The sequence below is a fragment of the Zootoca vivipara genome, chromosome 3 (genome assembly GCF_965207765.1).
Source record: "Zootoca vivipara chromosome 3, rZooViv2.hap1.1, whole genome shotgun sequence".
NCBI lineage: Eukaryota > Metazoa > Chordata > Lepidosauria > Squamata > Lacertidae > Zootoca > Zootoca vivipara.
In genome coordinates this window covers 4,989,924-5,007,610 of record NC_142586.1, presented here as the reverse complement: position 1 = coordinate 5,007,610, position 17,687 = coordinate 4,989,924, and the positions used below count along the sequence as shown (strand labels likewise).

The following is a 17,687-nucleotide window of genomic DNA, read 5'->3' as shown; positions in this document are numbered from 1 at the left end:
TCCCGCTGTAGCGGTTCCTATTGATCTACTTGCATTTTGACGTGCTTTCGAACTGCTAGGTTGGCAGGAGCTGGGACCAAGCAACGGGAGCTCACCCCGTCACAGGGATTGTGGGGGTGTGCGGGTGGAGTTCTCTGTGTAAGGCACAGGTTTATTGGGGAGTAATCAATCAAGTGATTTACCACAGGACCACTGGCGCCAGCCTGTCTGTTTACACATCTTCCTTGTTTGCATGAGTCATGTATAAGTTAAAGGTTAATGTTTTTTACGAGGATAGGATCCATAATAAAGGAGCTGAGGCTGAGAGGCAGTCAGCACTTCGCTCAGCACTCTGCTCATGCTCTCTATCTGAAACTCCTGACTCTCGTCTCATGATTTCCTCGCACCTAAGAGTCGGCTGGTTCTCCGACAAGTGGTGCCCCGTGTGAGGCTAAAAAGTTCTACGCCATTGTTGAAAGGACGCACGTCGTGGTCCTGCATCAGCTACTCACCCGCCCGGCAAGGGTTCAGACGTCTACCTCATCTTAGGATCCCCGGTGAGTTGGCTCCCAGCTGTTGCTTATCTTTCTCTTCCTGCATTTACAATGGGCTCTTCGCTTTCTGTGCCACAGAAACGTTTTCTTAAAGACTTAAAATACCTGCTGACTTCTAACAATCAGCATGCCTCAGAAGACGATCTTATTGCTTTTATTCATACTGCTTATGAGCACTGTCCATGGTTTCCAGAGGATGGAACTTGGGAATTAGATTTTTGGGACAAACTTGGTGAACATTTTCATGCTCATCCCAGCATTGGAGTACGTGTCTTAATTACGTGGGGAAAAATAAGAGCATGCTTGGCACTAGTCGTGCCAAAGAATATCTTTCTGGCAGCTGCTCCAAGCCTCCCCTCTGCACCGCCCGCATGCATGCCTCCCCCACTGAAGCCTTCTGTTTCTCCGGCATTGCCTGCCCCCATCCCTCCTGGTCCGGACCCACCTAATTTAGCTCCGCCAGGAAAACAGCAACTTTCTTTGTCTGCCACCCCACCCCCTCCAGCTTATGTCTCTCAGGTTTTGCCTGCATTTCAAAGTACCAGGCCCACTGTGAAGCAGGAGGGGGGGAATACTACGAAGCTCCAGGAATCTCTTAAAGCAGCAGCTCCTTTGCTGGCTTTTGAGTCTACTGTGATTGTGCCTGCGGGACCTGGGGGTGGGGCACCACGGCACGAGCAATTTGAACTCCGATACATCAAAGAATTGTATCAGTCAGTAAGAGACAATGGATTGCATTCCCCGTATACTCTTGGTCTCTTTGGCACTATTTTTCAACAGCAATTATTGCCAGAGGATATTAAATTACTGGCTAGAACAGTGCTCAAACCAAATCAAATGATGGTTTTTATGCAAAGTTGGACCTGGGCTTGTCAACGCCGAGTCCATGATATCCAAACATATTTGAATAATGCTACACTGGCAGCACATGCCAATGCCGTTGCAGCCTTGGCAGCAGGGGCACCCCCCCTCCCTCCCCCTGTTATGTTAACATCTGCAGATGTCCTGGATGGTCTCACAGGGGCTGGAAATTTTTTAACAACTGCGCAGCAATTGGCTCTGGATCCTCAGTACTGGGACGCCACAATTTCAGCTGCCCAGGAGGCTTTGATGTCTGTTCCTCCTGTGAAGTTAGGAAAAGGGGGGCGATGGGGGAGCGTGCAGCAAGGACCCACTGAACCTTATGGCGCTTTCATAGATAGACTGTACAATACCCTTAGACGCCAGGTTCAAGATACAGCAGCGCAAGAAGTAATCATCAGACAATTAGCCTTTGATAATGCCAATGATGACTGTAAACAAGCTTTGCGCCCGCTGGTAGCTACACCTGATGTGGCAATAGCCGACATGTTAAAAGCCTGTCAATCAATCGGCTCTGAATCCCACACAGCAAAATTGCTTGCCGCTAAAGACATTCCTGAAACATGGGTGCACCAGCTGACAGAGGATCTCACCTCTGCAGGGCTTAAAATCGCCCCGGAAAAAATTCAACGCACCCTGCCTATCACATACCTGGAACACAAGGATACACAACAAGCAGCAGCACCCCTGATACTGCAGCTGCATTTTCCAGCGGTACTCTGGCTGGTGGATCTACAACTGCTGTTAGGACATTCGAATTGGGCAAAATCATACATAGACCTGCCAACATGTGTACTATCACCTTTGTACACTGCCCTGAAAGGACATAAGCAACCGGCAGACATCATACAGGATATGGCATCAGCCCTGGCAACGATTAATCACCATTTGCAAAAATCTATGGTGGATCGCCTGGATTCCACAGGACTATTGTCATTGGCTGTTTTTGCCACAAAATTGCTGCCCACAGCTGTTCTCTACCGGCCTGCAGAATTTTCTCAGTCTCGCGTTTGTCTTGTTGAATGGCTACACCTGCCCCATGCACCACTGCAAAATGTCTATACTTCTCCAGCAGCTGTTATGGACGTTGTTATCAAGGGAAGACAATGTGCTGTGGCATTGATCTTTCTTTCCTCTGTCTCCTATTACCTCCGTTCCCTGTGCTCCCCCTCCCCTATCCCCTTTGCTCTTACCCTCTTCACAGATGGGACAAAGACAAGGGGGGTGGTTGTGTGGAGGGAGGTGGGGGCCTGGAAGACAAGATTTACTACGGAGCAGAACTCCGCTCAGCGTTCTGAATTGGCTGTGGTGATCTTGGCATTTGATCTGTTTCAGAATGTGAAGTTTAACCTGATTGTTTGTATTCAGTTTGTCTCCAGATTTTTGACATTCTTGTCAGTGGCATACATTTCCCTGCTCTGGATGATGATTTTGTTGCAATTGTTTCTCTCTTTGCAGCGTCTGCTACAAGGTGCTGTAGCAGATGCTGCTTTGAAGCAAGAGCAGGTCTTTTCTTTGTTTTTTGACCCTCTGCTGAGCCATGCCACCTTTCATCAATCCGCCAAGGTTCTTGCCAAGTCTTTTCAAATATCAATTTCTCAGGCACGAGACATTATCTCGCAATGTTTTTCTTGTTCTAAAGCCCCTACCATGTTTCCTTCTGATGCTGTCAATCCCAGAGGGATTGCCCCTCTCTCAATTTGGCAAATGGATGTCACTCTCACCCCGTTGTTAGCCTCTTTTTTCAAGACTGCACCTCACGGTGGACACGTCTTTGGGCTTCATCTGGGCGACGCCCTTAAAAGGGGAGACAGCCAGGCACGTAATACAGCACACTCTGCGCTGTTTTTCAGTCATGGGAAAGCCTAGCAGCATCAAAACGGATAATGGCCCTGCGTATATTTCTAAGCGATTTTCTGATTTCTGTAAATTGTGGAATGTGAAATTAACTCATGGTATTCCTTTTAATTCTACAGGACAAGCAATTGTTGAGCATTCAACTTTTAAATCTCTGCTTTTTCCACAACTTAGTGGAAAGAACGCTCCTATTGCTGAAATATCTAATATTGTGCATCAAGTGCTTTTTAATCTTTTATATCCACATTATAAGCAGCTTCCTCCAGCAGAATTACATTTTAGAAAAGAGGAGGAGCTGCCTCGCTCCCTTGTGTCTTTCAGGAAACATCCGGATCCAGCATGGCGTGGCCTTGTACTGTTGATTACCTGGGGACGTGGATATGCCATCGATGGGGACCCTCTGTGGGTGCCAGCACGCTGTGTACGACCCTGGCGATCATCTACAGCTTCTTCTTCAGCCCATTCAGTCGCAGATGCCGCTGAGGGAGGAGGCAGACCTTTCTACACTCTTTCTGGAGGACAGCACCTGTCACCCGGTCTGACACACCATTGCATCTGGCGGCATCGTGCTCTAAATATGGCTGCACTCCGTTAAGATCACCTTCCATTTATTTGATCTGCAAGCCATAATCGCTCTAGGCGTGCTGCCATTTTACAGAAGTATCAAAGACATGACTCTTATCATTCCATATGGAATAATAATACCTATGTACAGGATATTTCTCAGTTTGCGAAATTGCTTAACTATTCTGATTGTTGGATTTGCTTACATATTCCCTCGTAGTCACAACACGGGTATATTACTGCATGGTATTCCTATCAATGACTCTTTTAGAATTAGTAATAATATGAGAGATAATCGTATTAGTTCACCCCCTGTTATATTATCATTATTAGAAGTAGCTCCACGATGTTTTCGTTTTAATCACGATAGTAGCAGATTTTTAGGTCATTACACTTATTGTAATTGGACTTATATATTAATGGTAGCTCTTGTTTTCTTAACGTCACTACCCAAAGCGGCAGGCCCAAGGTAACAATTAATAATGTTACCAGATACATGACATATTACCAACAGGCTACATGCCGTGATTTTCATTCATGGTTTGATTGGATGAAGAAGAGTTGGAGATCCACATGCGTGTTACAATCAAATCTGTGGCTTTTGTGTGGTAAGAAAGCATACAAAGAGATTCCCTCTGCTTTTTCAGGGACTTGCACTCTAGGGGTAGTGATACAACTGGTGTATAAGTTAGATGTTCTTCCTCACACCCGCTTGCGCAATAAACACGAAGTCAATGCCCCTATAACACAATATACTGATACTCAGATAGCTCGTAGTATTTTGCCATTATTAGGAGTAGCAAAATGAATTATAGAGATCTGCATCACTTAGCTAACTGGACAGAGGCTTTGTTCAATGACACAGTTAAAGGCATGAAACTGATCAATACAGAATTACAGGATGTGATTTTAGCCTCGAAAAGAGGCGTATGTGCCTTAATACATAGTCATTGTTGCATGTATGTGCAAGATAATGGTCCTGACATTACTCATACTATACAAGAAATGGAGAACTTGGTGGCTGCACGGCCCTTCCAACCTGCCGTGGGTTTTGATCCATGGGAATGGCTGCTGTCTTGGTTGCCTAACGGTGCCTGGATCAGGAAAACACTTTTGACGGTTATAGGATTAGCCTGTGGCTTGGTTATGTTATGTTGCTGCATTCAATGTTTACCCTCCCTCTTTGGTCAATGCATGACCTGGTTTCAGGCTGCACGCCCCTCCACTGGAATTTCACGTGGAGCCTTCCTTGTGAGGTATCAGCGACTCCCTATCAGGCTTCCCACGTGTTAATTTACCCTGTTGCTTAAAAATAAACAGAAAGAGGTGATGTGGGGGTGTGCGGGTGGAGTTCTCTGTGTAAGGCACAGGTTTATTGGGGAGTAATCAATCAAGTGATTTACCACAGGACCACTGGCGCCAGCCTGTCTGTTTACACATCTTCCTTGTTTGCATGAGTCATGTATAAGTTAAAGGTTAATGTTTTTTACGAGGATAGGATCCATAATAAAGGAGCTGAGGCTGAGAGGCAGTCAGCACTTCGCTCAGCACTCTGCTCATGCTCTCTATCTGAAACTCCTGACTCTCGTCTCATGATTTCCTCGCACCTAAGAGTCGGCTGGTTCTCCGACAAGGGATTCGAACCGCCGACCTTCTGATCAGCAAGCCCTAGGCTCAGTGGTTTAACCACAGCGCCACCTGATGCTGTCAAATTAGCAAGAATGGCAAACAATTGTGCAACATCATTGTACACAGTACTACTTCTTTTTAAATTGGCTTCAAGTGCATCTAATTTAGGAATAATGGATTTTATCCTAAACTTATCTCTTGAAGAAAGTGCATCTAGGGCATAAGGTGCACTTCTGTCATTTCTTTGCCATTCCCTCACTCTTTGTCTCCTTTTTTTGTAGTTGACATTTGACAAGGTGGCTTTTGCTTGTTTCTCAAGCTAATCAAAATCACCTCTAATTTTCCTTAAAAAGTCCAGAAGTGAACTGCACAAGAACTCAATAACAATAACAAGGTCAGGCTTTGCTGACCTTGTGAAAATGACCTAGCACACGGGTCCAAAAATGCAGCATAAACACAGATTCCAGCTCTTCCATTTTCTGCAAAAGATTGTTAGCTTGGAGCTTGGTCTCCCCCTTCCCATTAACGTCAGAGTCAATATGAGGTCCAGTTACCAACCTGCAGCCTGGCCTCCTGCCTATTACAGGTAGTTCTGGATCCCTCCGAGGATCCTTTTCCACTGCTGCCTTCCCTGATCCCCAAGACCTCTCACTGCCTGTGGGCAATCTGCAGGGCTCTGTGAAGTGTGAAAGATAGACTTCCCTGCCCGGGAGGGGCAAGGCCAGTGTCAGTCACAGTTACCTTGCTCTGTTCAAGCCAAGGAGGAGGGAAGGAATGGAAGAGACTAGGAGAGCTTGTTTGCCTAGTCTATCTGCCTCATGCGGCCTCCCACTCGCACTCTCCCACTGATTATAATGCAGCACGTACCACTACTGACCTGACCCTTGAGCTGAGGAAGGCTGTGCAGCTGGTTGTTGACTCTGGGCCTGTTGGCTCTGGATTCTGAGATGGAAAATTCTGGGGTGTGAAGATACTCAGCAGCCCAGCTCAGCAGGGTGAAAGTCCCTGCAGGTCTCTGCGGTTAGCAGAAGAAGGAAGTTCCAGCCAATTACAGGAGCAAAACAGCGGTCAGTAGACCACAGGTCTCCACACAGAGTAAGAACCCTGAACAACACTTTACAGACCTTCCCTTTCTACCCAGAATACATATCCAGAACCATCCTTGATACATCACTGATACATCATGTCACAAGGAGGGAGGGGAGTCATGAGCTTACCCACAGGGCAGTCTTGAGCAGGTCGCGCGCCCTGGCGCTGAGGGGCGGAGATCGCTCTGGCGCCCCCCCGCAGGGCGCGGCGCCCTGCCTACCGGTCCAGCGCCCTGGTGCACCACGCCACCGGGGGTCTACCTAGAGCTGGCCCTGCTTACCCAAGTTCATCAACTTGCCCTGGTTATCAGATCAAGTTTCCAACACCTTAAGTACCTGCCACCTAAAGAACAATAAAACTATCTTTTTTAAAAAATAATTTTTTATTAATTTTACATGAATAGACCAACACAGACATATCAAGTACATCCACCCTTTTCCACCCCCCACAGGCCTCCCCTGCCACGAGAGAGTCCCATGCAGAGCGAGTAGTCGAAGGTGGTCTATTTTATGGCTGGGTTTATCCCCCCCTCCCCCCCTGAGTCCACCTCCGCCACCAGTGGGCCCTAGGCCTAGGGTAATGAGAGAAGACAAAGGAGGATATCCACCCATCCATACATGTCCTTAAAAAAGGAAAAGAAAAAAGAAAAAGAAAAAAGGGAGTAGAAAAAAAATAGAAAAAGAAAAAAGAAAAAAGAAAAACCTCATATAAACTCTACCCTCCTTTAATTGACATTGTTTTTGTGACTTCCCCGTGTCTCTCCCCTATTGATTTTCATATCTTATTATACCACTTACTGATTGCAGTTTCATTCTGATAATTTCCACTCCTAATCTTTAACATAGATTCGTACAGCTAATCATTATCCTTATACTTTATCTCTTATTCTGGTTACCTTAAAATTCATCTTCTCCTGCCCCCCCCCACTCCTGCCACGAGAAGGTCCCATGCGTGGTGGGCAGTTGGAGATGATCCATTTTATAGCCTGGTCTTTCACCGCCCCCCTCCCCCCCGGAGCCCTCCCTGCCACCAAGGAGCCCCAGAGGAAAGGGAGGGAAAGAGACAGCGAGCCACCAAGCTACTATCTCTATATTCCACTATTTAATTGCTAAACTATTCAACTTTCCATCTCATACCCCTAATTTTTCTTTTTCAAATTTATAAAATCCCCCCGCCTAATCTCTCCTCCAAGAGGATTATCCTAAATTAAACTTGATTATTCAAACATTAAACCTGATATTACAACTCTATCTCATCCTTTTCTCCCTAGAATTTCCCCCCATTCAATACAGCAAACCATGATACAGCCAAGATTTCAAAACCTAAAATTTCTGTCCTGTCACAGATACACACAACCTTTCTCATCCCACCCCCACTCTTTCCCAGTCTGAAATCCTTCTTTTGTTCCTCCCCTCTTTCTGCCACCTCTTGATCTTTGATTCCCATCTTTCCCCCAATCTCCCATTCATTTTTTGGTTTTGGTTTTCCATTTCAAAACCCGTTATAACAAAGTTCCAGATTGACTCTTGTTCATTCTTTTCTTCTTGTCGAGCTACTCCTGGTTCCTTTTGTTTATTTTCTTGCCCGTCACCCACTGGAACAGGCTTTTCATCTACTTTCTCCTTTTCCAAGTTCCTTTTTGGTTGTTGTTCCCGTTCCTGGTCCAAAAATCCCTTTAACAGTAAACTAAATTGTAAGTAAACTAAATAAGCTACAGGGCTTAGCAAATTGCTCTTCCTGTTTGGGGGGGAGGGCATTCAATTGTTGCCTTGGTTACATGGCGCCCACCATTTTTGTTGTCTCCACGTGCGTGGTGCCATCTTGAGGGTGGCCTTTTGCGCTAAACAGCGACGGCCATTTTGAGAAGGGCATTTTGTTGCCCGCCATTTGATTTCCCACATGTGTGCGGCGCCATTTTGTGTGTGGCCTTCTGCTTGGTAGCGGCAGCCATTGGAGGAAGGGCGCAAATGCGGCCCAACAGAGTTTGCATCTTGCTTGCTCTTTTGCCTTAAGCAGCATAACATCAGCTAGCTCATACCAGGAGCATTTATATCATTCCTTAGGCCTCTTTCGTTCTATGCTATCGCGATTGCTTTCTTATCGGAATTAATTGGTGGAACTAAGGAGAAGTGAGCTTTATTGTTCAAATTATAGATATTTTGGGGCTGATCTCATTTATTCTGGATTACTGGCGCAGCTAATTGACTCATTTAAAGTGCTTGCTCATTTTCACTGCCTTGTTCAACTAATTGTTTGTCTAGAGAGACTTGCAGTCATTTTATCCAAGTTTATAGTTATTTCAAGGCTGATTTCATTTACTGAGGATTGCTCTGTAAAACTCCTTTCCTCATTTACAGTGATTTCCTTAAATACTCAGGTCATTACGTCTCATTAAGTCATTATACTCTCTTTATTATCAGTGAATCTAGGGGGACGTGCGCTTTCTAATTCAAGTTTATTAGTTCACTGTAAGATAACATAGGCATTTAAGTGCTAATCTCATCAACTGATTCACTCATTTACATCGCTTTGCTAATCTGTTAGCTCATTTCATTTTGGTTTAGCGTCAACACTTGGCGTTTATTAATTAGGATAATGGCATCAAAGCGCAGTCAGCGTGCAGCTTCCAAGGGTCCCTCCTCTGGGGACAATTTGGCGCAGGTGGTTTCCACGCTTCAATCCATTTGTAAATAGTTGGGCCCCCTGTGCAGTACGCTGGCCTCAGCATGTAGAGACTCTTAGGATAGAGTTACGGATACACAGGATTGTATTCCGGACACCGCACCAAGCGATGGGGAGTTGCCTTGTACTTCTGCTTCTTTATTCCCTAGTTTGCAACGGGAATTTATTCCCTAGTTTGCAACACAGGGCCCAAAAACGCGTTCTCAGGTGTCGCGCTCCAACACCCCCAGTTCTCAAACCGGTGGTACTGGCTCTCGCTCTTCAGTCTCTCCCCTTAGGTCTGCTCAGTCTATTACAGATTGTCCTAGGCTACAGTCTTCTCAGGGCCAATCAGGAACATGTCAGGAGGCTGCGGGTTCCGAGTCGTCCGTGGATGAGGAGGTTCCTTGTTCTTTGGCGGGCGCAGGCCACGGGATGATGAAGAATGCCAATGTGGAGGAAAGGCTATGACTCAGGTATGTCTTCAGATTCCGAGGCAGACATTCCGATGGAGGACTACTGGGGGATCGGGGAGGATCAGGCAGGACTCCCTTTGTGGGTGCACAAGAGATGAGCGAGCTCCCATTGGAAATCGTTCAATGGCACACTGGAGTGGAAGGGGGGAGTGCTAGTGGCGGACGTGAAGTCCGCTACTAACTCTGACATTGACATCATTCTGGGGTCCCATTTATCCAATAGGAAATGGGAAAAGATACTAAATGGGGATTATATTGACATTTTCACCCTTTTACCACCTGCACAGATGTTGGGAAAAGAGGAGAAGAGAAAACAATACGGCAGGTGTAGGTATAGGTCCCCCCGCGCTGAGCGCACATTTGAGAATTGGCTGGATGGTATCCATATATGGGCAGCGGTGATCCCTGCGGCATACCCAAAGAGAACAATGCACTTATGGGCTTATATAGCTGATGGCTTATGCCATGGCGGGGGAGGCAGCAGCCTTAAATTACGATGAGGACTTTCATAGAAATGCCTCACAGAATGCAAAGACACGTTGGGACCTGAGACATCAATATTACTGGAGCAATCATGTGGTGCCGTATGTTGAGAAGAAACAGGCGGAGCCCCCTAAACCTAGTCGATTTGAACCCAGGAGGGATCCGCGCCGTAGGGTCTGTTGGGAATACAACAAGGGCCTTTGCAAAAGGCCTAATTGTAAGTACATGCACGAGTGTGAAAAATGCTTAGGCCAGCACCCAGGGGTCTCCTGCTACAAGGGGAAGCAGTCCTTTCATGGCGGGAGGGGGAATTCGCACCAGGGCTCCAGGAATCCCCCGGGGGCCTCCCAAGGAGCAGCCGCTGGCCAAAATAGGTATTAATAGGTCACTATCCATGGCTTGATTCCTTGAAATCATTTATACCATTACCCTGATAGAAGTGCAGCCAAATACCTTTGGGAGGGGTTCTCATCAGGCTTTAGAATCCCTGTACATACTCCACCCTTTACGGGTGATCCACCTAACCAAAAATCAATTCGTGAATGGCCAGACATTGCCCTAAAGAAAATTAATAAAGAGATTGCAGCCGGACGGGTTGCTGGCCCCTTCTCTGCACCGCCCATAGCAATATTGACATAATTGGGCATTGAACTTGATACACTAGCGCAAATGTCTCGCTTGCCAAGGGACAAACTAATGGCCCTCAAAGAATTAATTCGGCAGCTTCTCCCCCTTAAAAGGGTTACACTCAGGCAGATTCAATCACTTCTGGGACACCTGCAGGGTGATATTATGGGGTGCCCATTTTGTTTGCTTCTGGCTAGACTTACAGTAGGTTTAAAGCAGCCTTTCCATAGGGTTCGCTTACCGCGAGGGGTCAAAGCTGACCTCGAAGCTTGGCTAACATACCTGGAGGGCTTTAACGGAGTATCCTTATGGCAGGACAATTTGAACTTGCGGGCCGATTTTCAGGTGCAATCCGATGCGGCGGGTTCCGTAGGTTTTGCAGTATATTTCAGGGGCCAGCGATGGCCTACCTGTTGGCAAGGCACATATATCACGCACGATTTAATATTCTTATAATTCTTCCCAATAGTGGTGGCTGTACACTTGTGGATGGATGACTTCAGGAATCGTCGGGTCTGCTTCTGGACGGACAATCAAGCAGTGGTCAGCGTTTTATCGAGGGTGTCAGCCCTCCTGCGTCATTTTGTGTTATGCTGTCTGGAATTGAACATGCAAATTTCTGCCAAATTTGTGCCAGGGCTGAATAATGATATCACGGATTCTTTGTCTCGTTTCCAGATGGACCGTTTCCATTTGTTAGCACCAGAGGCGCATCAGTGGCCAGAGCCGTTCCCGGAACACCTATGGAGCCTTGGGAGCGCGAAATCCTAAAGGGAGTATTAGCATCGGTGGCCCCCTCCACGCTCAGCTCTTACAAACGAGCGTGGGCAGATTTTACTCAGTTTAGGCTCAGAGGTTCCTCCTCTCTTGCCGAGGGTTCCCCCAACTAAGAAGGAGGTCTTACAATACTTAGTTCATTTGAGAGAGTTGGGTTGTGCTGCAAAGACACTCAATATTCATACTGTGGCTATTTCCTTTTTCTGTAAGTCTCTTTATTCCATCGACCCATGAGACAATTTTCACGTGTGCAGAGCTATGGAGGGCTGGCGCAGGCTTCAGCTGCCGACCAGTGATCCTAGGAGACCCATCACACTTGATTTATTATGTCGGATCCACAAACAGCTCAGGAGTCTCTGTTGGTCCAAATTTGAAGCGCGACTCTTCTCCACGGCTTTTTCTATAGCCTACTTCGAAGCACTTAGGTTTGGCGAGGTGGTATGTTAGGACCACCCTGACGGAACCACTTGGGGTATTATGGTGCAGGACGTATCGCTGTCCAGTTCTCAAACTCTAGTTCATATTTTACATTCCAAAACAGATCAGAAAAGGAAAGGTGCCACCATTTGCCTCCTGGTGACAGGTGGCAGGGGACCTTGCACAGTGAAGGACACTAGGCGCTTCTTTTATTTGAGGCCAGCTGGCCCAGGGCCACTGCTAATTCATCAGGACAGCTCCAGACTCACACGTCATCAATTCACGCAGGTTTTGCGCAAGGCCATTGCCTCTTGTGGCCTTAACGTGGGTGACTTCTCTGCCCATTCATTCCGAATTGGCGTCGCTACCCCTGCAATGCAACTAGGGCTGTCATCTGAAAGGATTCAAGACCTTGGGAGGTAGAAGTCTAATGCTTACAAAGGGTACCTGTGGGCCACACATTAGCTTTGGCGGTCAGTCTGATCCCCGTCATCCTCTTTTCCAGGTTGTCATCACGTGAGTGTCTGGATAGCTGGGCACAGCATAATTTACTTGGGAGTGGTCTCAGCCTGCCAGGAAATGTTGAAGTGTCCTGGATTACTAGGAGGGGAATGCAGTGGAACGAACTCCTGCCAGCCATCCAGGCCAGGGCTGCTTCACTGGGGGCCCCCTGACGCCTTGGTCATACAACTCGGGGAAAACGACTTAGCTTACCGGAACGCCGTTGATTTGAAGTGGAATATTTTCCAGGACTTTGACAAGCTTTTGGTTGCCTATCCAGGGCTGACCCTCCTGTGGTCTTCTTTGCTTGAGAGGCGCTCGTGGCGTGATGGCCGTTGCCCCAATGCTTTGAACAAATCAAGGAGGCTCCTGAACTCTTTTGTGGCTCGCAGGGTGCTATAACTGAGTGGACAGGTTGTCCAGCACCCAGATTTAAAACGCAGTGAAGCATCCCTTTACCGTAATGATGGCGTGCATCTCTCAACAGTAGGAAGCGATATTTGGTTAGACGACATGATTAGGGGTATAAGACATTGGTTGCGGGTGTGAGGGTATTGGCGACGAGCCTTTGGATGGGCTCGATTGGCGGTTAGGCACTGGATATTACAATAAAAGATGAAAGGGGGGGGCAGGTAGCACCATCACCTGCCCAGGAAATGGAGGAGTATTCCGTTAAAGGTTTCTGGGGGCGGGGCCAGGGCCACAAGGCACGCCCCTAACGGTGATCACAGGAGGAGTTTTAGTTGATGTACATCACTGAGCTCCTTCCTGGTGGTTAACTTCTCCCAGGCTTCAACACACGGGTTGGAGTCAGACATAGTTGGTTAGGATCCAATGCCTAAGCCAATACCGCTCAACATCCGTAACCAATAAAGTTGTGGCCTTTTCACCCATTAAAATCTATATTTTGTGTCTTGTGTTTTATTTCCATTGGGAAGGAGGGACATTGCCACACAATGCATAAAAAAACACAGTAATTTTTGTGTGTGAAAACATTAATGGGATGAAATATTTGTTTGGTACTTCTACTTCACTGAAACAATATGAATGGGTATAGGTAAGCAACTTTTCTTTGGTACCTGTTCTTTCCTATACATATTGTTGTGTATCTGAAATAAAAAAAGACCTGAGTTTATATGTATTGTACGTACACATCTTATTAAAAACAAGAGACCATTGTTAAAACAAAGAGCTTTATTACAAATTATATTTTTTATGAAGTATACAGTCAAGTAAGTTTCCTATAAGGCCTTTATAAATTTTGTTGGCTTGATTATAATGATGCAATCTATTTTAGACATAAATGTCTAAAATATCAGCATACTTTATAGAAACCCAATAAATAAATACATCAGACCATTCTGTATTCCACAGGAAAACAACAAAAATGCAATATAGAACATGAGGGCATATTCATTTCATTGATCAGCAAGAATTATGTTTCTTCTTGCATGCAGGCTCCTTAATGCCATACACAATTCAGTCAAGAAAAAGTGTTTGTATGTCAGTATCCTCTGTTATGTCCATAAGGAATATTGGTGCTTAATCATTCTCTTTCCCCAGAACTCTTCTTTACATTAGTATTAATTTGTACAACAACCTTAAGTATATTAAAAAGAGCCTGAGAATTCAAGATAGAATGATAAAGTAATTCTATATATAATAATGCACAGAAATTGAAAAGGGGCATTACACACCTGAGGCAGAGCTGTGTATCCCTCTTAGCACCTTTGGGGTTTTTTGGGGGGGGGATTTAGAGTATCAGTGCATCACATTCATTTATAAGATAATGTTTATTCAAAAGTGATATTTGAAGCGTATCATCTTCATCTTCAGCAAGTAAAGAGCCAAGAAAGTAGAGTTTCGTTAGGCAGGATCCTGTAAGGCACTTGACAGTTTTCATGCTGGGTGACAATGAGGTACATAGAATATATGTCTAAGCTTCACGCTGTTAACACAATAGCACCATATTGTGATATTAGGTACAACTGGAATCTCATGTTCTTCTCATACATACTTGGCAACGGCTAACATTTGAGTGTAGATCTCCTGCTTTTAGTGTGGAAGGAGTAGGTTTCCTGAAAATTAAAAACAAAAAAGCTATAAGTGACCAGTGAAGAAAATTGTTTTGAAGGAACTCAGTTACTGAGCTTAGTCACATACTGAAACTGTCAGATCATAACTAGGATGCTTTCTATAATGAAGTGATTTAAAAGGACAGAAATTAATGAGCTTAACCTCTGTCTCCTTCTTGAAGCCAGTTCTTAAATTTTAGGAATTCCTACTCCTATGGGATTGATTCCCACACTATTCCTTGATACTGTCCTTGAAAGTAATCACAATGACATAGCTTCCTGACATAGCTTCTTGTATTCAAAGTACAATATTTAAGTTACCACATGGAAGTGGAACATGAAAGAACTATCCCTAAAATAGACAATGAAAGCACTTGATAAGGAGCTCTTGACAAGTCGCATTAGACCAATGAAGTGATTTGGGTTGTAATGCTCAGGGCACAATGGCATAGCATGAGGGGCTGGGGGGCCATGGCATTGAGGGCCATTGTGACCATGGGCCCCCACGACAGGCTCCCTCATTAGACAGCTTCCCTGCATGACACCTCAATGCCGCCAGTTGGCCACAGTTCCATTCCTGGGTCAGGCCCCTCTCCTCAACTGGGCTGCGGTGTGCAAGTGTACTCCGCACACTGCTTTGTGAGGCGAGCCACAGCAGGCTCCCTCTGCTTCTGTCCTCTTTGGGGATGTGCCTCTGCTGCTATCTGAGCACACTTCTGTTCCTGACCCATAACTGGCTGTAATGCACTTCTTCTCTAGGCTGAATCTGTATCAGGTCCAAAGTAATAGTTTGAGCAAAATATGCATTAAAGCATGCAGACAACTTGTATCTGAACTGTGATTGCAGTGGGAATCTGACTGATAGAATCTGGTCAGGTAGAAGCACAACAGAAACAAACCAAAAAAAGGACAAAAATGCAAAGTAAGTTCACTCTGTCACATCTAGTTACTGGTACATTAATTGTAACTATTTAAAAAGCTGATTTCAAATGCATTTTTATATCCTTGTGCAGGTATTGTCAATGCAGAAGATGCTCCCAACTTACTTGAACATTTCATTTCTCTCAATAGTTGCAAGCCAGAAGCTATAAGCATTTGCATAATAATTGCAGGTGCCCTTGCCATGGCATTCTATGAAGGGAGCACTGCGGAACTCTTCCAGACAGGAACCTGGAGATGCCAGAGCTTGCCCCGAGCCCTCTGCACCAGCACTGGTGTGCTGCCAAAAATACAGGTTATGCATCAGTTGATAAGAAAATATTGTTGTTTTTAGTTACATATAATTCAACAGTACATTTAGTATTTAATAACAATTCAGTGGGGTAAATAACTGTTATTTGTATTCTATAGATGGGACTAGAAGCTGAAAATAGTTATTTTTACCAATTTAGCTGTTACATTTAAATTATGGACACAAGAAATGCAAAAATATTTTGTGTATCTGATGCATCAGGTGAAGTGGACTCTAGTCTCTGAAAATTTATATTATAATAAAATTTGTTTGTCTTTAAGATGCCACAAAGCTTATTGCCAACTCTGAACAGTACATCCTACACAATGGTTGACGGCACAGTCTTTTCTGATATGAACCTATTAGTGGAGCCCTCCATGTGCCGCCTCTGAGGGACATTTGGAGAAAGCTGACAAGGGATTTATGAAACCCTTTCCCAGTGAGGCCTGCCTACTGCCAATGTCACCAGGTGAAAATCTCCCTCTGTTCCAAGGCGTCCAATGGCATGTGATGGGCTGCTGTTGTTTTTCTTACTGATTTTTTTTCCAATTTCCAATTCAAAGTTTATTGCGGCTATAAGCCCATATAAACATAAAAACATAAAGCATAAAAGCACAGAGCAGAAAGCATAAAAGCACAAAATTCACAAGGAACACAACCACGGCCATCCAAAATAACCATAAACACAGGAATATTAAGGCAAAAGTCGAAAGGATAACAGAAGCCTTTAATGGTCGTGTAATTGACCAATTCGCCTTTTTGGGGACAGAACAGAGTTTAAAAACCTTACCACCTGCAAGGTTGTATGAGGATCATTGTCTTGCAAGATTAGGACAAGGTGTGACTCTACTGGCAAACCAACCAATTTCTGAATTATTGGTCTTAGTAGGTTTGCCCGAGCATCTCTGTGCAACGGACATGTAAAAATTATATGATGGAGGGATTCCGTCGACTTATTGTCGCAAGCGCATAAAGCAGAAACTAGACCCTTGGAGAATCTATGTCTCAAAACATTGGAGGGAAACACATTAAACCTCGCTTTAATAAACACAAATTGGTGGGAAACAGTGGAAAGGGAGGATAGATATGTTGGAATATGGTGTATTGGAGTAATGCCTATGTTCCGAGGTGAACAGCCCCCCCCCCCACCCAACGTGGAATTATGTTGTAACTCAATGTCATCCAGTCTTTGGTTGATAAGTCTTTTTGCTGGAACAAGATCTAATTTTAGGGAGTCTGCAGGGGAGATTCCAAAGAGCAAGAGTTTGGAGTGGATTTTGCTGGTCACAAAGCTTATTGCCAACTCTGAACAGTGACTTACAGTACATCCTATACAGATACCACAATGGTTGACAGCACAGTCTTTTCTGATATGAACCTATTAGTGGAGCCCTCCATGTGCCGCCTCTGAGGGACATTTGGAGAAAGCTGACAAAGCCTTTCCCAGTGAGGCCTGCCCACTGCCAATGTCACCAGGTGAAAATCTCCCTCTGTTCCAAGGTGTTCAATGGCATGTGATGGGCTGCTGTTGTTTTTCTTACTGATCATAAATGCTTTGATTTGTTTTTTAATTGTTCATGCTGCCAGTTTTTATTTTGCTTATAAGGTGTGTACTTTTAGTATTCTATGGATTCATGCTGATTCCTCCTTGGTTTTATATCTTGATAAGTTGGGCCATTTTTGAGAAGGGGACTCCAAAATTTAATTAAAAAACAACAACAAAAAGCATTAAATTTTACCTAGAAAAAAGTACCACTATGTTCAAATTAGGCTTACCCTGTATTAAACGTGCAACCACAAAAGCACATGGTGCTCAAAGCCCAGGTTTTACCACCCACCCCACTGGCTATCAAATAGAAATTCATTAAAGGTACATTTTAAGATAATTCTGTGGTTGCTTTACCCA

The 17,687-nt window shown here is 45.0% G+C and overlaps 2 protein-coding genes and 1 pseudogene across 2 annotated transcripts in view; 2 read left to right on the top strand and 1 right to left on the bottom strand.

Moving 5' to 3' along the window:
• The first annotated feature begins 584 nt into the window (after positions 1 to 584).
• LOC148686139 (uncharacterized) lies at positions 585 to 4,058 on the top strand. The gene has a single exon (XM_088665520.1). It carries the CDS (start codon positions 585 to 587, stop codon positions 3,261 to 3,263), a length of 2,679 nt encoding a protein of 892 aa, XP_088521646.1. The 3' UTR covers positions 3,264 to 4,058.
• Positions 4,059 to 4,199: 141 nt separating this feature from the next.
• Positions 4,200 to 5,623, top strand: LOC148686138 (endogenous retrovirus group PABLB member 1 Env polyprotein-like; annotated as a pseudogene).
• Positions 5,624 to 13,651: 8,028 nt separating this feature from the next.
• The window catches only part of COL4A1 (collagen type IV alpha 1 chain), a 170,389-nt gene continuing 166,353 nt past the window's right edge, over positions 13,652 to 17,687 (bottom strand). Inside the window, exons 51-52 of the mRNA XM_035110373.3 lie at positions 15,597 to 15,769; positions 13,652 to 14,553 (exon numbers count right to left, since the gene is read on the bottom strand). Coding sequence (XP_034966264.1) covers positions 14,472 to 14,553; positions 15,597 to 15,769 — 255 coding nt within the window. The 3' untranslated portion in view covers positions 13,652 to 14,471. The remainder of the gene's footprint in view (positions 14,554 to 15,596; positions 15,770 to 17,687) is intronic.

Bases quoted from the DNA above. Each gene is read 5' to 3' on its own strand.
- LOC148686139 (XM_088665520.1), top strand. From the start codon at position 585: ATGGGCTCTTCGCTTTCTGTGCCACAGAAACGTTTTCTTAAAGACTTA.